We start from the raw sequence: 22665 nt of genomic DNA, 5'->3' as shown, positions 1-22665 counted from the left end.
AGCCTTGATTCATTCGATAGTTTTTCCTCTGACTCCTCTTCAGATTTTCAATATGCCATTGAAGTATAGGCACTAGAAGTGACAACAGTATGCTCAAATACACTCTCTCTTTACCTACTTAATTAAATCTTATTTCTTTTAACAGGAAATGCATTCATCTTCTTTCCTCAGCATCAGCTTGGGAAGCATAGCCCTACATCTTTACTGACAGGCCCATTTATTCATCTTGTAGGCTAGCACAAACAATTTTGCTGTATTTTGACCTAGTCAGGGGGGCGGAGCCGGCTGAAACACCACCAACTCTGGGAGTTGGAGCAGAGGCTGCTTTCAGTTGGGGTTTCATTTAGAAAGTCTAATTCACAAGAATTTGTCTGACTGAGCTCAGGAGGCCAAGTGTGAATCCTGGCCTTCTCAGCAAAATTTTCTCTCTCCTAAACCGGTGAAAAATAGTTGCTTAGAATAACATAAACAAAAGTAAAAATGTTCTACACTGTCCAACTGAATTAAAACCAGGGATTTCCTGATCTTTTGCTCTTCTGTTAACCCTGTCTTTGCATTTCTTTGGCTTAAATCAAGAAAATCAAATATTAAATAAATAAGTCATGTAATTATTTTAATCTCTCCCTTCCCTTCTCCCTATGTAATATGATATGATTAAGCATAGAGATCAAAAGAGAATTGAAAAAAACATCTTTTAATTCTCTTTTTACTATCATTTTTTTTCCAGTGCTAGGACTATTCCCTCTTATTCCCTCTGCCCTTCCTTCCTTTCACCCATGGATATATTTATTGTACATTAAAAGTAAATTCTGGTTTAGAAAACAATCATTAGGAGAGCCTTAAAAAAACTGTTCTAAAAATTAAATTCCACTGCTGTTTTAGAAACTGTTGTAATTAAAAAATAAAAATAAAAAATGATTATTAAAATATTTGATGTCTATGGAAAGACAACCCAACAAAACAAAGAATTGGCAAGGCACCACAGTAAAAACTTCTGAATTTGGTCTCGGTTTCTTATAAGGCTTATCCACAAGTGAGGATACAGGTACATAAAAGGACTGAGTTTGCAAATGTGAATACCAAATTATGCTGCTGGCATCATTTAAACAGAGGATGCCTCCGTTTAAAATAGGTTAAACTTATGGTAAAAAAAAAAAAACGGCTAAATTTCCTGCTCTGGACAGGAGTGGAGATTCTTGTAGTTGAAGTAAATAAACAGAAAGCTGCTCAAAATGTTTTGGGACAAAAGCAGGGACAAAAGAGAATTCCCCCCCATTATGCAAATGGGAAACAAGGAAAAAAGTAAATACCTGAGGTTTAATGCTTTGTTTTATACTAAACTGAACCAGCTAAAAGAAATCAGCAGCTTCATTTTCAATGCATTCAGATTACTCCTTTACTACCATACAAGACTTTGCATCTGTAAGATGAGTTTTGAGGACTATGACAGACCAAAATTGAGAAAAAGAATAAAGTACAACCCCACTGGCTAAAGCAATACTTAAGTGATATTACAATTTCCCTTCCATTTGTGATTCTAGTGGCTCCAAAGTTTAACTGTACTTGTATTATTCCTCTCAAAAATGTGGAAAAAAAATATTTGCAACCTCGGGAAAAAAAAAAAAAAAAGCTGAAAGGTCTAAATAACATGTTTACAACTCTTCAAAATCCTCTGATGGAAAACGCTATATAACTGCTATTTATTATTAAGGCTGCTGTTATTCAGAACACTTGGCTATGTTAAGCTAAATGAAAAATACTACCAGCAACATCTTCCTTTCAGATGCAGAAAAAAATAAAAACATACTACTGTATGAGACATGCTGGAAATCAAACCAATAGCATACCCTGAGAGCACAGCTCTTCTTTTTACAAACTGTCTATTACCATCTGACAATAAAATAATACAAATAGGTAAACTAATATGAAAAATTACCTTTCAGTAGAATCCTGACAGAAGACTCAAGCCTAGGAGGTAGTAGTCAGAAAAACTTAGATAATGTGTGGGGTGAGCAAGATTCCTAATTCTTGCTTTCATCTTTGAGGATGCCTTTAGACCTCACCCTTTTCTTTTTGAGGGTCTGCTTGAAGTTTTGCTGGCAGTTCTCTTGTTCCCAGCCTGTTCCAGAACACCAATATCACATGCACATAAGAGGTATCCTCTTAGGTAGATTTGAATTTCTTCCACACTTCTGAACCATGTTAAGAGAAGTTAGAGCCAAATTCATGGCCTCAATCAATTCTTTGAACAGGAAAGAATAAGGACGCAGGAAGCCTAGTCTTCTGAAATCAATTAGCTTAGTTACCTTTCACATGCTAAAAATATGTATCTAAAAATTGATAAATTATATGTATATATGCATTTTAACATAAATGTATAAAATAGCTGAATATAAACTAGAATCAAGTCAGAACCGAAAATTTCTTATGTTAGTTGACAACTGTCATCTACTCTCCCCAGTAACGAATAAGGCTTTCTTCACACAAAAAAAAACACAATAATGTGTCTGTCTGTTTTCTTAATCTTATCAGTACCACACACTACACAAACAATTTTTAAAATGCTTTTGATTAAAATAAAAGAACAACGCTGTATTTGTATAAGAGTCTTTACAAGAGAAATCCATTTCTAATCAAACCTGCCCTGAAAATTAATGCAGAATCAAAATCTTATTGTTTGTATTTGTTTGTAAATCTAAGTAAATGAGATACAGAGTAGGCAAAGGGAAAAAACTGGTCTTTTCTAATACATCTCATTCTCTTTCCATAGCATTAAGTTGGTGTAGCATATGAAGTTTGTATGTATCCACTATGGGATCAGACAGATTGTGTACGGAGAAGACCACGTTGAAAGCCACAGCTCTTGAAATGAGCCCTGCTCAGGTAGTTGAAATGGGCTGGTCAGGGCCTCAGACCTGCGTACCATCAGCTTTCAGGAATGCCAACAAAAGACAGCTTTCACACTATGACTCTAAATTGCCATACACTATTCTTAAATTGCTGTAAAACTGAGTGCATTTAAATTAAAAGACTGGCAGCTATACCCACATTCAGAAAGAGAGAGTACAACAGCCATTAATTCTTGGCTAATTCTTGTCATTTATTAATTAATCACTTCTGTAATTCTAACTTTCTCATGGTGGGATGCAAGCAAGCTGTAAGTGAGGGCAGGAATACTGAGCAGGTACAGCCAGCATGCCACACTAGCAGGTGCTTCTGCATTCAGCTGACACATCAAGAATTGAGACTTTTCTAAAGGTGCTCTGGATTCTTTCTTAGGACAAGAGAACTTGTAATTAGAAACTACTGAAATCTCTATAAGCACAGTGGTGAAACACACGCTCCCCGTTTGTCTTAGACTGCAATTTTGCAACTGCCTGATGTGAGAGGAGACATTTGCCTCACAGTCCATCTTTCTATGGTCTAATGTCTGAAATATTTATGGTTAATAATCTTCTTCCTTTAAACATCTTCCTTGTGTCATGAAGACACTACTAACTTAAGAAAGCAATTCAATGAAGATAAAGGCTTTTTGGCTACACCGTGTGCTGACAAGGAGAAGGAATACGTACTGTGGAAGTGTCAGGGAGACTAATTCCCAGCTTTCTGTAAAGACAGATGAAACAGGCAGCCAAGGAATTGATCTTCTGAAGGACTCAGGAAATGCTAGAATTTGTATGCAGAAACTGTAGTTCTTTAAGGAATTAGGCTGGTGACCTAATTACTTGTATGGACAATAACAGAAACAGTGGAACAATTCAGGAACCATTTTTCAAAAACCACACCATCAACACTGAACTCCAGTAAAGCGGTAGGAGAAGGCCAGCGTGCTGGGGGACATCTGCTTCTTGCTGGTGTGTGGCAATGCATTCACTCCTTAGAGACAAGGCTTCCTATCTGGCTGCAGAACTGGGAAGTTAAAGAACCAAGCTTATCCATCCAGATCCTGCTAGAGAAAATGCAAGGTAATGGGAATCTTCAGACAATTATTAATGTTTGAGGAGAATCACCTTTAAAGACAGTCTATTATTTTAGATAAGATTTTTTTTCCCGAGAATAACATGCATTAGAGACTAGAAACAAGTCAGAAAAATATTTATTTAGACTCTTATTTAGCAGAGAGTTGCTCTTTGAAGAGATTTCTGACAGGAGCTAAGGAACCTACATCTTTAAACTGAAATACCACAAACTGTAAAACCTGTCAAAGAGTGAGTGACAACTCCCTGCTTTTGGCAGCACTACTCCCTCCGGCGTCCCCACCCCCACCCCCCCTTTCCACATACAGACTTGGTGTATCTTACCAGGTGTGTGCTTCAAGCTCAATCTTTTTTGAAAGTTTCAACAGAAATAGCTCAAGTACTTTGTGGGAAAAATACAATGCTTTGAATAAACATTTTTCAGGGCCTCCAAAGACTAAGAAGAATCTTTCCAGAAATTCATACCACAGTTGAAAGAGGTTTCTGATGATTTGCATCAGAGCCATAGAAGGACAAGGAGAAATCCCTGGCTTGGTGTAAAAAGACTAAGGACACAAAGGGAAGGGACAGATACTGCCAGAGGAAAACTGTGTCACAGCAGCAAGAATTAACCCAGGAACACAGCAGCAGCAGCCTGTGCTTCCACAGTTCAGGCTTTATTATGGGGTTCCTGAACATCTTTTCTCTTGTGTAAATAACTGGGATAACATGTATTAGTCTTTTTTTTTTTTTTTTTTCCCTCTGCCATTCATAAAAGGTATCCCTCAATTCCTCATATTGTAGTTTGGATGATTTTGGCTATGATCTGGAAAACATGCACTGTACAGACTACAGAATAACTGAAGGTAAAGGAGGAGCACTTCTAAGTTCTCCACGAAGGACCAGAGGAAAACCTGAGGAGCTTTGTGTGCCTGCAGTAACTATAAAAAAGGGCACATAAGAGGCCTGTAAAAAAAAATCTTGCCTTTTTTTTTTTTTTAAAGAAAAAAAAATCAAAACCAAACCAGACCAAACCAAACATCCAGCTACTCCACAAAACACTGCTTTTAAATTATTTACTTCAATTTCTTTCCTGTGTTGTTAGGTAATGAGATCAAGGTATTGCTCTTATGAAACTTCACCTATTCTCAGGAGCAGAATATTTCTGAGGGAGATGAACAGAGCAGGTTCCGTTCCCTTGGCTCTGCACAGAAGGGAGAAGGGGAAATGAGAGCACAAGGACAGGCTGCATGGGACAGGGGACAGTAGGTAATGGCCTGGCACCATCCAGTTGGCTGCATCTGGAATCCGCTCCTCCTGTATACAAGCCTGAGCTCCAGTGTGTACTTTGGCATGGCAGCAGAGCGCTAAGTGGCTGAAATTCAGATCCTGCGAAGGAAACAGAAAGCTCCTGCACTGCAGTGCAGCGCCAAAAGCAGGAGAGGCTCTTGGCACGCAGGGTGAGTAGCGGGCGATATGAGGCACAGCGCTCTGATCTGCTTGATTAGGGGGCCCTTCAAATTTGAGGGAGAGCAAACGAGAACTAGAGAGGTAGCAACTAAAAATGAGGGACATAATTGAAAATGCAGAAGAGGAAAGAGCAAATTAGTCCCTGCCGGTAGTCTTCTTGGGTACAGGCCAGAGATACTTAGTCCAGGCAAGGCTAATGATGGAGAAAAGACAGAGATATCTGACTACGTTACCAGTCAGCTCCTCTTTCCCTTCCTGTAGCCTATTCCAGCTGGCTCACCTTCCCTGGCAAATGTAAAATACTTCTGGTCTGCTTTGCAAGGGGAGATCTGAACTCTAATGCAAAGACTCAGCATAACCTACTGGAAGAGAAATAGACTCTGAGGCAGCAACCAGGCCACATTAACCCATGAGTCCTCTAAACTATGAAGGCACAAACCAGCATTTAGAAACCAATTGTGGTCTAGTTAGATGGAAAGCATCTCACTAACGTGAATGCTACAAGAGATACTATAATCTTTGATTACCCCTGAGGCCATAACAAACTTGGAAGGAAGCATATGAATTGCTGATTATTTTCTATGATGATAGAATCTCAGAAATTGCTGATACTGCTTTTGTGCAGACCGATGGGTCCCTGGCCACACCACTTCAACTAAATTTGAATGAAGCAGTGCTGCTCTCATTTCAGGACAAGGTAGAATGTGCTGGAGTTTTCAGGGCTATTTTTTTTTTTTCTAGGGACTATACATCCCTTATAGGGAGATACAGGCAGCGATCATTCAGTTTGTTTTGTAAGATAAAACTTTGCTTTCATCCATTTTAGCTCATGCATAGATATAACCTTCTGTGATGTGACCACAAAGCATATTTTCCTCATACAGTCCACGGAACGGATGACATAATAAAATGCATCAAGAATGTGTAGAGAAAGACTGGAACAGAAGGTGAAGCTGTATGGTGAAAGCCAGTGAGTGTAAAATCCAAGATTGCATTATAATAGATGCACAATGGGGACCTAATTAAAACTGTGTGGTAATCTTACCTTTGATTTTCACTAACATTATATACTTGACTTCACTTTGAAGTCTCACAGATCTTAAAATGTAATCAACATGCAAGATGTTACATGTTAAGGAATCATTAGTCTTTTTTGCATGTTAAAGACCATCTGTACTTAAACAATACCTTTTTGCACAGCTTCCGTTCCAAATTGGAGGTACCAATTTGGGAACCTCCTGGATCCCACTCTGCTATAAATAAAAAATATTCTAAGTCATACTAGCCAAAAATTTGATTCAAGCTATGCATTTCATGCAGAGGGGTACAAGTAACTGAGTAAGAGTTTACAGAACTTGATGCCAGGACTAACATGCTGTCCCCTTTGGATCTGTTGCTGCAGCACTTCTGAGAGCGCTCCTGTCCTTCCATGCACCAGCCCACATTCAGGCTGTGACAGCCTGATCACACTTGTCCTAATCTGACAAAACTATTTGCCGGTGCTCCAAAAAGCCCAGGAAAGAACAGAGTACCTGTTCTGCAACACCTTGCTGCTTGGAGTCCTTTATTCTGCACTCAGAAGATCTTTCTGGCTGATGCACTGAAATAAAAAAAAAAAGCTCCCTAGCTGAAGAATAAAGGCGTGTATCCAAAAGAGTCAGTACCAGCATCCCCAACTAATTTGGCCTACATAATAAGCAAGTCCTAAGGAACAAAGAAAAATTCATTTGGAGCATGAATTGCTAAGTACTATACACACATCCACATTATTTTTAGAACTACTGCTGATTTATGAGAAACAGAAGGGAGGCATCTTAGACTAAATCACACAATTCTGTCAAGAAAATAAGATATACATAGGGTATTCTTTCCTTTTAAAAAAAATCAGGGTCTGCTCAGCATTTTATCTGAAAGTACCCCATGTGGAGAGGAACGTGATCAGAAAATGTTCACAAAGAAAATGGGAACACTGATGTTTCATCCGTAGCACCACAGATGTTTTCAGAATTGAAAACTGTTAAAGTTAACTATATAAAAAGAGGATTTACCCCAGATTTTAAATATATTTCCATAAATAAAGGAAGTTATTTTGGAAACACGGTAGGGGGTGTTCCTTTAAACATGTTTCTATTTAATATAATTTACCTTATTCTTCATGACCTGGTAGTTGCAGTATCAAGCCCTTCAGCAGAAACTTTTCTTTTTCAGGCCATTGAAATTAAGTTAGAAATCACCTCCTGACAGGGTTTAGAAAAAACACCTCTGTATCTGGCTGCAACTGAAAAAGAAACAGGTTGATGCAGAGAAGTTTTCTCTTCAGACCACATTTCTTTATTCCACCTTCAGTGAACAGTGGCCCTGGCATGTGCTGGCGGTCCCCTCAGTCCTACCAAAGGCAAAGAGATTCAGAGTTGCATGCCAGAGGTGTCACTGTCCACAGCCCTTGACAAGTCCTCTTGTGAGTGATTAATTTGTAAGGCAAATGATGGTGTGTATGTGCATGCGTGTGGCAAAAGCTCTTCCAATACTCTGGTACTGCACAAGAAGAAAAATTAAGGAACTTCTGAAGATGCATACATCATGGGTGAACTGATTTTTGGTTGTGTTTACTCAAATTTGATCTTCTGGAAAAAGGATTTTGACTTTATTATATTTATTTATTTACACATCTCCCCTCCCTCTCCCCCCTCCCCCCCATTTGTATTTACTTGGATAAAAAAAAAAAATAATAAAAACAGAAATCTACATTTGCAAAGGTTGTGCTAAGTTAAAAAGAAGGGAAATGTATGACAACTGGTGTTCACTGTGCCTGTCAGAAGATAACCATGAATGATTTAGTTTTCCAATGAGCTTTAAAGTCCATTATAAAAGGCTATTAAGGAAAATCAATATGTACAAGATAAATGGCAAAGTCTGTGAATTAGAAATAGTGTAGTGCTGAAATACTGTTCCTCCAAAAGGAGAGTTTAAGAATGTGGTGTCTGTGGTGCATGACAGTGTGATTTTGGATAATTATCAAGAATTCCAAGGGAGGAATAGAAGATATTTGCCAATGACCCCAGGCTTCTCTTTTAATAAAACTCATAGAAGTTTGGAGAGAAGTGGCAGGTGTGAAGGATAAACACTCTGGCAATTAGGCAAATAGAATGTAGCCTAGATAAATGTAAGCTAGTGTACATAGGCAAAAACAGTCTATATATCCAAATTAATCTGCCTCTAGAGGCTACAGAAGCTCAGAAATTCAATAAAAACACCGGCAAGCAAATAATGGTTGACTACAACCAGAGCATCCCTAAAGAAAAGGTTCTCCAAGACTTTATGTACACTTCTGTGAAAAAGCTCAGCTATAATGCCAGTGCAATTGGAAAACAGACGAATCAATAACAAAATTTTCAAATGTATTAGACAAAGGAAAATGAATATGAATTGCATCATGCCCAGGAGATGAGAATGACATACTGCTGTCTTAAACTGTATTAAGTTTTGACTCCTGCACTTCAAAAATACTTGGATTTTTATCTTTTCTCTCTTTGTACACAAGTATGTGTATGTACCCCCCAGATCTGTACACATGAATAACCTCACATCTCCCACAAACACACAATTTTTACATGCCTGTTTTGTAATGAATTAGTAATATTTGCTATAGTTTATAAAATAAGTTGGGCTGCTGACATTTGAAAGAAGCCGGCTGATATGTTACCTCATAACCATCCCACAGCACTGCGTGCTCAAACCACAAGGCCTGTCAGCAAGATTTATTTGTAAGTCAGGAAGAAGAATAAGTCCTCTTGCTGTATTAACTTCAGGCAGAAGGCAAATTTGCAAAGGAAATGTTTGGTGGTGGCTCAGCTGATCACTGCCTGCTGGCGGTGACAGTGCTCCCCTTCCCGTCCCTCCACAACAACAGTGACTACCATGATGCTCTACAGTTCAGGCAATGGTCATGGATGAGCAAAGCATATTTACTGACTCAGCAGAAATGAACCGGGGCAGTTTTCTTCCTGTTGCTATTAACTTAATGTTTGTTGACTTGTTCTATGCTGAATTAACTCCACAATCGAAACTGAGTGGCAGCATGCAAAATACTAGTTTCAGTGCACTCAACATGTTTAAGTCAGTGGAGGATCTAGGCTTTACCTGCCAGTCTGGTTTTTCCATTAGCTTTTTCTTTATTTTTTTATTTTTATTTTTTACTGCTCATGGAAACGTATACGCCCAGGTAAACACCCCAAATTATTCCATTGCTCATTAAAGCTCTGCCATGGGGCTTTTTCTGTGTGCAAACAACACCCCCACAGACCAAGTTAAAAAAAAAAAAAAAAAAAAGATGGGGCCCATTTGCAGCAAGAAGGTTGGGTAACAGCCTGAGACTTTCACACGAGGGAACAGTAACCTTCACAGCACAGACAAACAGGGTTCTACTAAAACTAGGTTTGTTTCAATACCGGATGTTAGAACTGGCTTGGAAAGCATTACAGTGAAACTAAATGCAGAAGCACCTTTACTTACTGTGTTAAAATTTGGGAAGAATCCAACAGCAGAGCTGCTGTCCACAGAGAAGGGCATAAAGGGTTTGATATCCAGGGAAGGCTGCATCATCAAGGCAGGTGTGCGCACAAGGGTGGGAAGTGTAGTAGTGCCTGCCAAGAGCAAACAAAACCAGGAATTCATAGTATTCTCCTTTCCACGTTACACACAGCATAGCTATCTGTTGCTGACACAACCGCCAAGAACAAATAATGCATGGAGGTAATAAAGTGGCTCTGCAGGAGTTAATATCATTAAAAGAAACCTATTTCCACACACTAGAGATGAGGCAGAACACTTCCCTATGGCCATGCATACTCGGAAGCTGAAGAGGAGACATATGGTATATAAATCACCCTGGCAGGTAGAATAAATCCTCCTAAAGCTGAAAAATTCTTCTGTGCCAAAAAGGCCAGGATGGGCGCCCATGGAAGTCAGATGCTTTTGCAATTCATGGTTGCCTATTAGATCAGCTAACGCAGGCAGTACATGCAAGCTGAAATCCAGAGGTCTGTTTCCAAATAGTGAGCTGCGTGTTTGTTTCTTCTTCTTCTGGTGGCTTCTGTAACTATCAGGTGCTGCACAAACATCATTTCATATAATATATATATATATATTTAATTCCTTGTGTTTTACAGTGCGATACAAATATTAGAAAATGGACAACAGATAATCAGCTGGCACACACACGAACTCTCTACATGCAATGCAGATCAACATTTTCTTAATTGGAGCACAGATCTTTCTCCCAAAAAGTGGGCTTTCCAGAAATGCACGTACTGGAATTGTTGCTGTATACACTTGAGAATCACTCCCCAGCAAGATCCCAAAGGAATGTGAAGGCACAGATGTCCAAACATTCATTTATAACTAGCTGTTTGCCCTATCCACACGATAGCATGCCTAGCACACTGCTTCCAGCTATGCCTGTGGGAGTATTTTTTTCCCCCTGAAATCATAAAAAAATAGATTTCAAACAATATTTCCCTTCACTGAAATCAAAAATTAACTAAAAAACAAACAACAACAAAACTCAGATGCTCCTTCCTGGGTTGAATAAATAATTCAACACAGACTTGAGCAGGCACTGGAACACAAGTGTCCCATGTCTTTACAGGAGGGTGAGTCATTCTCTGCCTCTCCTCTAGGTCCCTTCTGCCAGAATTTCTCCATCATTACTTCCCTCTCCTGCTCACCAGTGGCCAGCACATCAGCCAGGAGTGTAACAGTTCTCTTGGGAGCTTCTTTGGTCTCAAGCAGAGCTGACACAGTAACTAAGCATTTTTTCTCATAGAAGTTGTCTGAGCTTTTTAAACTCAGTCAGGAGGGGAAAAAAAGAGCAAAGTAAACCAAGCAGTTTTCCCTCTCTCCTCCCACAAAATCAAATAATTTGCATCTGCTTGCAAGATGCCAGACAATCCACATGGGCTGCTTAAGTACCAGTCTTCCATTAAACATCTCCCTTTCTTGTTGTTAAGGACATGCAAAATTCCAGGCAGAGAAATTTTCCTCCTTTTTCATCTCATCGCCTCCACAGACATGACTTCAAACCTGTAGTTTCTTCTTTCTATAGTATCTGAGAGGAAAGCAGAGTTCAGAAGCCAGATGGGGCTGCATGAATTTATTGGATAGCCAAACGCTTACAACTAGCCCTGAGCTCAAATTTTGTAGACGTTGGAGACACAGTCAATTTGATCACAGCTGCAGCATAGTAAACATTGTATTATGGCCTAGCAGATGAGTAACAGGCTATAATCTATTCTCTGTTTCTTCTACAGGCAAAGGGTGAGGATAGCAGAAAGATGGGTCATTGACAACTATGGAAAGAAAACTGTTGGACACCATCCCAACTGAGCTGCACAACTTGAAAGGAAAAATATGCTTGAGATACCCTATTCCAGAATATTTTCTCTCTTCTCCTACCCCGATACTTTCATAAATGCAAGTTTTTTTCAAATCTTTAAGTCAGTTAAACCCTGCATTCTGCATGAGCCCGTGTAACTCAGTGACACTTGTGCTTAATTAAGTCAAAGCTTATTCAAGTGGAGTCACAAATGTCAAAAAGCTAAAGGCTGTCTAACATGCCCATAGTTTCTACTCCATATCCAAAATGAAAAAAAAAAAAAAAAGCGTCAGCAGGAAAGCAGCATCTCAGAGGATTTACCCAAAGAAAATATCTTTGACTGCAAAAATGATGATTATTTCTACTCGCTGATTCTGAAACAGTACCTTTACATAATTTAGATTTCTGAGTTGTACTCCAACAGCAGCTACACTGTAAGCAATTACCTAAACTCCATAAAGTGCCATCATCATCAAACTTCTACAAGTTTCTCTTTGAAGTTCAGAAGCAATTAAAGATGCATGGAGTTAAAAAAGACCTGTCCTCTCTTTGCATATACACACTTCAATTAAGCTATGAAGCTAAACATGAAGCAATGAAGCTAAATATGGTTACATCTTTTAACTAAATTTTACAGGAAAAAAAGAGAACAGAATAGAGTTAAATTGTGACTGGCATTTAAAATCAGACCTAAGCAAGGTTTCTGATGCTATATATAACTGAGGTATAGAAAACATTTGGCATAAATTTTTTTAAATTAAAAAACTATTAGCATCCTCTGCTAAACAATGCAATCTTCATTGTACGCCTCAACTGAGTACAGATCATTTAAAATACATCTGAAATCTGCCCACAGTTTAGCAGCCTATGGTGTTTCTGCTGCCAGCATAATACATGATCACTAGATTAGGATACATTCAGAGCCCCTGTGGAACAGAAAACATACACACCTACCAGACTGATTAGTGTAAGCATTAATAATAAATTTGTTCGCTTCTGTTTTGCTGTTTACTACTCCTACTATTGCCAACCATATACCAGTAGTCCTGTTTGACTGAAGTTCGATTTTCAGACCCACATCTGAAAGCCTCTGGAAGAATGATAGGTAAGGACGACCCAAACTACAGGAGGGAGCACTTCAGGACAATGATCTGATCCAACAGAACAGGGCATACTTTTCCACTGGCATTTTTTCCAAAGGTCAAATAGATTTTTGCCATCACTACACCAGGTCTGTATTCAGACCTGAGCAAAGCAGGAATACTGGCATAAGAAAGATGTAGCTGACAAGCTTCATTATCATCATAAATTTAACAGATGTTTACCATTTCATTAGCATTTTAATGATAAAGACAATTTACCATGTCAAACACAGATTGTTTTAAACTACTTGTGAGTCTTTGGCATAAATATAACTGATCTTTCTTGTAAATTCATTTGCTGATTTCAAATTTGTAATTTCTAACCTTTTTAAAAACAAACAAACAAAAAAAAAGTTTCATTTGTGACTACCACTGTGGGAGCTACCTAAGCACAGGGGATGAAAGCAACAGACTGCCAAAATGATGCACCAAACCTCAACTGATCTGCTTTATTGTTGTCTAAGAGAGGGAAAGCAAACTCATCTGATCCAAAATGTCTCATTTTATAAAAAAAAATTTCTTCCTCCTACACGTCTCAAAAGCAAGTCCCTGTGTAACATGCTCTGTTTCTTTTTACACATGGCTTCACGCACTCTGAAACTCACTGGGACACTGAAGGTTTTACAAAGGTTAGACTTTGTCATCTTTATCCAAACGTGATCCGTGTCTAACAAAAAAGGCACATAATTAAGCAATGAAATCAATATTTTGGAGGAGGCATTTGGAAAGTTTTGTGCTGGTCTCTCCCAGGGCAGCACCAGTGAAAGATGAGTTACAGACAGCCTGGCAGGTGGCAAAGGGGGTCCACAAGTCTCCAGCAATTCCCCTGCTCTTCTTTTCCTGCTCCACAGAAAAGCTGCAGAAGGCACAACTGGCAAGATCACAGTCGAGGCAGAGGCAAACACAGCTAGCTTCTGCCACCGGTCATCCTTCTCAAGAGAGGTGTCAAGTCCAGTGAAATCCAAGCACGCAACTGCTCCCTTTGCATCCCCCTGAAAACTACTTGTGAAAATATTACCTCCGATTTTCTCTTGAAGACCATTTTCTATCACATACAAACACACAAAAACATGTAATGCCTGCACATTAATTCCTCTGATTTGTGTCAGTATTAGACTATTACACATATACACACATACAAAATCATAAATTACTCATCTAAGACATTTTGTGAACAATTTCAGCATATTTAAATAAACAAATTACACTTTTCAAACTTGAAAGCATGGTCTTGGAAAGCTTTCACTAAAGGTCACTGTAGAGAAATCTAGAGCCATATTCAATTCCTTCCCATTTTTAATTACTTAAAGATGTTAATACAACACTACGGTCCTCAGATCCAAGGAAGAAGCCCACAGTCAACACAGGAGCAAGTGGAAGAGTAACCGAAGTGCTATCAGGACTGAATTAAAGTATCCTGTCAAAAAAATTCTGTGGACTGGACAATCTGCATCCACTTCACATTGCATGTGGTCATCTTTAACTTGTGCCCAACACACTATTGGGTAAAACATCAAAGGGGCCTCATCTGAGTTATTAACACCCACCACCACTTACACCAGTTACACCGAAGAAGTTTCAGTTTAGGGACAGGACATGCTGGCTTTCTCATCCTTGAATTGTCTGACCATTTTTGGCTATAAGGAGCCATCACCCTCTAGAGCAACGTTTAGTTGTCTCACCCAGTCAGGGAACCGTAGCAACATGTGAACAACTGATGGGATGGGTGAGTTCTGGGGTTTCTCCTCCCTTGACCTTTTTAGCGAAGCATTTTTCAGACACTGCTTGACCGAAAAGTATCCCTTCCAGGGGTGGGGGTGACAACTTGTCCCTTTTGTTTTGCACGTTGGCTGAATTTGTTATGGATTGCAACCACAGTATGCACAGTCACCCTGCCTTTATACTTCACACTGTCATCTCAATTTACAGCTTTTTCCTTCAAAGTTCCAGAAGCCTTAAGGCCGGGCAGGACATGTTTGAAATGTTTCATGGAACGATTCTGAGAGAATTCTGCATGCATTCACCCATAACCTTTATCTGGGTCTCTACAGCTTTCAGTTCAATTTATTAATTTTGTCAGTGGAAGTTTTGAACGTTGTCAGAAATATTTATTTCAGCATGTGCCTCAAAAACTGTTTTATAAACAGGTTAGAGCCAGAAGTAGTACCTAGGCTTTCATAACAAATAAAACTCTCTTCAGCTCTATTGCCTGTGCCGTTAAAAAAAAAAAAAAAAAAAGGCCAAGCCTACACTTGCTTTTATGCACCTTTATGGGAAAATTGGTATAATTGCATAATATTTCAAAAAAGAAAGCAACACCTAACTACAGGAAAGCACCCCATTTTAAAAAAAAAATCAATAGGTATCTTGCCAAGGATCCAATGCCTCCACTTCATCATGCCCCAGACCTAGCTACATTCAATACCATTATTTTTTTTCACCATAAATGAGAGGCAAAATCAGTCACTTGAATGTTACTGCATTTTTTAGTTTTGGTATTCATATGACATCTGTCACCAGAGCACCTACCATATCTCTCTATATTGAACAATAAAATACTAGTCTTTTTTCCTTCTCAAAGTTTACATGATTTAGGAATCTTCTAATATTGCTTGTTGTATATTGCTATACATGGGCATTACAGAATGTGATGTGCTCCTCTTCACGCATAAGATAATCTGCTAAAAAAAAAAAGTGGATTCCAAGTAAAATACTTCTGAGTTTCTGAAAAGCAGGTGCTGATATCAAAATGCTTAAGGTAAAAGCTATTCTAGGATGCCATTAATATTCATGAAGTTTAAGACATTCTCATCTCTTAAATACAAAACAATGTGAAAAAATATAGCATTTCAATCATTTTTTAGAGAATTCAATCAGCAAAACATTGATTCCTTATAATATAAAATTATGATAAATTAGATTTATGATATCCATAGAGATTCCACTGGATTGAAAGTAAAGTAGTAAAGAAGAGAGAAGGCCACTCCTTCAGCAGCTTCCCTAACAGCAAATTAACATGATCCTGAAATATATTCTCTATCCAGACAATGTAACTTGTTTTTAAAAATACCTTGAAACAAAACCCCAGTATGTATGAGGTATGACACAACCCCCAGTTGACAATAGGAAAAATGCAAAAAACTTCTATGTCCCCAGGGCACCATGCAAACTAATTCATTAATGAATGGCAATGCAGGTCCTTTGAGGGTTGATATGGTTATCACCAGAGCTAGTTACTTACACATCTTTTAAAACTTGGAATGCACTGAATTCATACCTCAAATGTTATTCAGAGACCAAAGAACCAATCAGACCTTCCACTGACATATTAACTGATTTAAACAGCACAAATCATACATCCCCATCCAAGTCTGACAACTAAAAATGGGTACAATCCTCAAAGATGTGTGGTGTTTTTTTTTGTTTGTTTGTTTTTTTCAGAAGCCACAAGGAGAGACAGCAAGAACTGGTATAGAGCTTACAGCTATTCAACAGCATTAAGCAAGAAGCACTCTGCATAAGCATCTTAACACAAGTTATCAGAAAGCATTAGCCCAGGCCTATGTTGCAAAGCAACATACGCATACAAAATGACATGTCAAATATTTTCACTCCAGTCTGAGTTTATTTTTTCAGTGGTTGCTTCAAAAAAGCCAGAGGCATTTGATGCAACTTCACCGCAATGTACAAATAAACTATATAATGCACAGTTTAAGATCTTCGTGCTCAAGTATGACCTATCTAAGAAACATGTCAGATGATGAAAATAATTCTGTCCCTACAAATTAAAATGTGATTTACAGTATGCTTAAAGTTACTATTTCCATTATCATCTAGAAATAAATGTATTATTAAGACAAGCTAACAGAATTCCATATTCTCCTTTTGTATAAAATCAGATACCGTGAAATGAAGTATTTCTGCTTTTCAAATACATGTAGGATTCCACTGACTAGGTCAATACCAAAAATTAATTGAAACTTGATGCTGCTGAAATGAATGGAATTTCTGCCATTTCATCAATCCAAAAAGTCAACCATTACTTACTTACCTAGCGTAGATGATTATATATAGCTTATTTACAATCAGAAAGAAAAGAAGTATAGCTATATATTGCATGTATTTCTTAAAAGGATTCTAAAATAAAAACATAAATCTGACTGACTTGGAATCACTAATTTCTATGATTTGTTAATAATCCTTCTCCAATGTTTTATGCAGACTAAATATTGTAAATACTATACATAAGCTTGATATGAAGGCAGTCATAGAAAAGCTGGTATTTAAAATCTCTACTGTAATAATAATAATAATAAATAGAAATACATTAATATTTATTCTCCTAATCTCAACATTTAGCACACCAAAATCATGGAGAACAAATAGCGATGTTTATCAATTGTAGGGGGTGGGAGCATAGAGGGATAACTATAGAAAACTGTAATTTCATTATTCTAGAGACATGTAGATCAAAACATTGATCAAGAAATTCTTACTCTCCTTGCAGTTGTACTGCATTTCTAGTAGTTTGAAATAACTAGAATCCCTGTAGGTTTTATATATAAGATAGCACAAAGATGGAATATGCAGAGTAGTCCAATAATTAGAAATTGAACAGACTGCCTTACATTTTCCTTAAATAACTTACAATTATCTGCTCCTAACTTTTGGGAGAGCTCCATCCCTCCCCAGGTTTACAGAATGTGACCCACACCAGCGTTCTTTCTCCTTTTGCCTCCAGTCTTCCCTGTATTCTTGCAGCTGAGAAAGGAAACACTAGTGCAATACCCAGCTTAAATTTTACAGCAATCGTGCTACATTGCTCCACACACTTTTTGCAATATTTATATTCCCAAGTCAAACGAACTCTAGAACTATTATACTAGTATTAATACATGTCTGTTCGGACTGGCTCCTTCTCAAGCTTAAGCAATTAGGTAAAATAAGGACCATTCTTCACTGATATTCGGAAGAAACATTCTGGCTGCAGCAGAACCACAATTTGTTATTATGTATAGGCAGTACGGAAATATTTGTCATTAGTAACTTAAAAGAGCTAATTTTCTTCTTATAATTTTCTAAACCAAACAAGATGATTTGTTTGAAAAGCAGAGTGGCTTGTTACATCTTAACACTATCTTGTTCAGTAAGTTGGATTTTACTCTAAACAGTGACAACTATTAATAAATGCAATACTCCTGTCTGCATTAAAGTCAGCTAGAGTTTTGCAGTCCACTCCAGCTTGTTTTTCTTGGAAACTCCTGGCTTGTTCAGACGTCTCCCTCTGGTACCCACGGCCTGAGCACCTAAGCAACTCTGCCCTCTCCTCTGTTCCTACCTGGTTCTGGGAAATGCTGCTTTGGAGTGGTTTTCTCTTTTGAAGTCGTCCAGGTATGACAGAAAAAAAAAAAAGAAAAAAGAAAGAAAAAAGAAAGAAAAAAAAAAAGCTGTTTCTTTTTCAGCTCTCTTGCCAATTATACAAACAGAGATCTTTCTGAAATCCTAAGGATCTCTTTTGTTGTTTTACTCAAATTATTTGCCCCCCTTGCATTTTCCACTCTCCCAACACAAAGGTGCAGTGAGAGAGCATTATTTGGTTTTATGCTGTCATCCCTAATGAAAAGAAAAATATCACCACCAGCCTACTGAAGCCACAGTCTTGTCCAGAGCATGGGAGAACTTACATCCCATGTTTGTTTTTATTGTTGTTTATTTTGTTTTGACTTAAATGCGTGTTCTTGGGTGCTGGGCATCGAATCAGTTAGTGTCCCAGGATGAAGCACAGTAACTATCTCAGGAACTCAACACAGTAACTAACCTGTGCCAACAGTTTATTACCATGCCAGTACAAGCACAAGTGCTTTTTCCCTTTAGGGAACTGCTGTATAATGATGAGCAACCTCTTAAAATAAGTATCTTTATCTAGAAAATGGAAAAATTATTAGGGGAGAGTATAAAAGTATCCTTTGATTTAACACAATATTTCCTTACAAACTGAAGTGTCCCTACTAAGGAACAGCTGTAAAAAAAGACTCAATTTACACTACCTTAAAAGTTCCATAATACTGGGGATAGAATCTGGTTGCAGTTTGCTTTCTAGAGAGTGAATTTCCCCTACACTTCTCATATGATACCATGTTTCTCAATACCTAGCCCTTTTATCCCAAATTCTGACACCACTGAGCTCATCATCTAATTCTTAGTGAGGCTCAACACAGCCTTTCCTTCAGGACATCCTGAGTTGCTATCCACTAATAACAAACAAGTGTATCAAAGGGAATGCTGATGGGTAACCATTTTGTTAATGCTCACATAAAGCCATCACACCTTATCTTGTACATTTGGAGCATTTATGTCTGCAGTTGGCTTCTTTCTCCTTATTCCACTTCAATACCCCAACACAGCAGCTTGGCAACAGTGTACACAAAGTTAAAAGGGAGTCTAGACCCAGATGCAACCTCACAGATGTGTCTAACCATTTAACCAATTAGTCAATTATCAACACTCTTAAAAGTCATCATGGCTCAGATAATTTCATGCTTCATTTGCTTTTCCCACTTTCTACACAGTCACCTCTAGAAAGCTCGGTTACCCAAGTTGTTTCTTGTTTTCCTTTTCTAAGATCTTCTTTTGGCATTGCTCCCTAAACGTCCATCAGGTAAAAGATTGTATCAACAGGTAATACAGATTTTTGAAAGTGCTCTACTGAAACTGTCTGCCATGGAAACCAGGTTCACTGATGAATAAAATTTAGCTTTCTGTCCAATAAAAAATTGTCAATGTTTCAGAAAATAAAAGTGCTATAGATCACCAGTGCCTTAGAGTATTCAGAAGCTGCAGAGTTTAGCTAAGGCCACGCAACCATGAATCATTTTAGCAAAACAAAAGCATAAAACAGACCATGCAGTCCCAGTTCCCACTGCTAATTGGTGTCATGATGCTTACCTTAGTACCCAGGGCTACAGTCCACCTCCACCGCAGCATTTAAACATACACACAGCATGAGACTCAGAAATAAATAATCCTTTCATTTCAACATGGTGCATTTGTAATGTTGGGTGCTATGAGACAGTGGGCAACCAACAAGTCCAAACAAATCAGGGCTGCTGTAATTGCGTGCTTAGCTTTAATTACCCTTGAGGACACTGTTTGCAACATGACTCCAGAGGGAGGGCAGCCTACTATTGACATCACCACATCAAATATAACCTGAAAGACTGACAAACTGTGTTTCAGTGGCACCTTTCCTGTTATTATTCTTGTAATTAAAGTTAGAGGTTACTGTTTTAGATGGCTAGCTGGCTGCTACAGAGCTGTATCTTTTAAATAGGTTCTTTTTATTTTATATTTTTATTTTTAAAAGAGATGGTGTCTGTTTGAATTTTTGAAAAAGTTAATAAAAGGGGATCTTGGAGAGCAGGGTTACAGAGATTCTGCAGGGTCATGAGATTCAGAAGAACAGAGTCCTCAAATCCTGGCTCTGTGAATTAAGGAGTACTGCTTTACGTATTCTCAAAGTTGGGATTGATGAATAAGTAAAAATTTAAAAATCTATAAAATTATAATACATGGTATGTACCCTTCCTTACATGGGAAGGAATGAAGGCAATAGATTTAAAACTAACAGATTTGGTAGCACAGATCACCACATTGGTAGCGTTATTGAACATTGATTAATGACTGGCATTCAACTAGAAATATTTTCTGCTTTTGGAAGTAGCAGTGCACCAGCTCTGCCAGCGATATATCATAAAGAGTTTCAATGCTGTTATGTTTTCAAAGACTGCATGACATGAACTTGGGCAACCCTACCCTTACCTGCATTCACATTGAAAGAAAAAAATAATGCGTATTTAATAGAATGTTTCTGTAAAATTAAATTGAGATTGAACCAAAGAAAAAAACTTTAACAATATATTCATTGACTTTCAACAGAACTTCAGATAGTGTAACTCTTTCGAAAAAAAAGTCACCCCTAACTTCTCAAAGGTTAGTATCACTTTAATATCACATTTCATAAATTAAATCTAATTAATCAAATAATCTGAAAATAAACAGAAGATAATATTTGATGTAAAAACAGCATGAAAGCAGTTTTATGAAAACTTCCATGCAGCCTGCATCTACTTTCCATGACCACACTTGCGCAGACTGGGCAGCCCCACCACCCCTCCATTCCCAACTCTTCCCTTGAGCCAGCACAGTGAGTCAGACCACCTGGAAACAAACCAGCAACAAAACAACAACAGAGAAATTTGCTTTCAACCAGACCCATGAACTGATTAAACTGAATCCACGATAGTGCAATGGAGAGTACTGAGATGGGGGTGTACAAAAAATTAGAAGTGTTGTGACCAGCGATGCTTCTCACTCCTACCCAGACTCACCTGAACTGTCCCTCAGCTTCCTGGCAGCATAGCAGACAAATTTAATGCCTGCCAAACTGTTTCTGGTTCTCTCTCAGGACAGCATCTGTCGAACGTGGCATTGTTAACTCATAATCAGCTTGTGATATGCAGCAATCCTTTTCTGCATTCACAGAGCAGCAATCCCTGCTTGTGTGCCCTATTGCTTGTTACTCAGATCCTGTTCTCCTTTGTATGCTTTGCCACAAATTCACTTGTCTGCATTTTCAAAGGGAAGATAATACATTAGTTCTTAAACTCAGTTTGGTCCTTCTCCTCTTTTAAAAACACTGTGACCCATCTGGTCTCTTTTAATGCTCTGGGACTTCCTCTTCTCTTCACAAGTGGTAAGAGCTCCAGGATTTCCATTAGCGCAAATGTCCCTGTACAGCATTTGTCAGATCCAGCATTTTGAAGATCCCAGTTCATCAAAACACCAACTCATTCTTACATTGCAATCTCCCCGTTTCATTTAACTTCCCCCCTTCACTTATTAAGATGACCGTCATGTTAAAACAATTGATCTTTCTAACACCAATAATGCAGAAATGGCACCATGCAATCCCAGCTTCTTGACTTCCTGACAACCACATAATAACAATCCAGCTTTTTCCCTGGTGTTTTGTAAGCACTGTAAGTGCATTTACAGAAAAAGTTCTCAAAGTTTGATGCTTATTTCAGTCTCATTTCTTGTTTTTTTTTTGTTTTTAATTTTGTCCTATACATTCATATTACTCTTTCTTTATCATCCTTTGTAATTTGAACTACTTTTCATTTCCTATCTACACATACAGTCTTTGTGCTTGAGTACACAAAGAGCTTATATTTTAGTAAAATTATCTTTGCTGCACTTCCTGATAATTTGCACTTGTGCTCTTATTAGGATGTCTTTAAAGGAACTTGCAAACTCTCACAGTAAGTTTGATAAAAGAAATAGTCGGATAAGTGAATCTTGAAGAAAAAAAAAACAATCCTCTGTGCAAAATTCCTTTCACTACCGGTCATTTCAGATACTACATTATTTCTTTTAGTAAATAGACATAGTAGTATTTTGGTGCATAACTTAACAGGAAAGAAAATTATGTAAGATGTCTATTCTGTTCTCATGCCTATTAAGAATATAACTCCCTCTTATCTCTAAAACCTATTTTCACTATCTTAAAATGTAATATTTTACTCTGTTCTTAAAAGCAGTAATCCTTATTTAACATTTAGTTTCCTCAGTGCTAATAAACTGGACAGATCTAAGCAGCATACAGGCTTTGGCCTGCCTCCTGGAATGGGTAGAAATATTTGCCTTGTCCATTCTCTTTTTAACC

The 22665-nt window shown here is 38.0% G+C and overlaps 1 protein-coding gene across 1 annotated transcript in view; it reads right to left on the bottom strand.

Moving 5' to 3' along the window:
• Positions 1-19994, bottom strand: part of ZNF385B (zinc finger protein 385B) — a 67094-nt gene extending 47100 nt beyond the window's left edge. The window contains exons 1-2 of the mRNA XM_050711622.1: positions 19887-19994; positions 9939-10069 (exon numbers count right to left, since the gene is read on the bottom strand). Coding sequence (XP_050567579.1) covers positions 9939-10028 — 90 coding nt within the window. The 5' untranslated portion in view covers positions 10029-10069; positions 19887-19994. The remainder of the gene's footprint in view (positions 1-9938; positions 10070-19886) is intronic.
• Between the last annotated feature and the right edge of the window lie 2671 nt (positions 19995-22665).

Source organism: Cygnus atratus, chromosome 6 (assembly GCF_013377495.2).
Source record: "Cygnus atratus isolate AKBS03 ecotype Queensland, Australia chromosome 6, CAtr_DNAZoo_HiC_assembly, whole genome shotgun sequence".
Taxonomy (NCBI): domain Eukaryota; kingdom Metazoa; phylum Chordata; class Aves; order Anseriformes; family Anatidae; genus Cygnus; species Cygnus atratus.
This window is presented reverse-complemented; position numbering and strand designations above follow the sequence as displayed.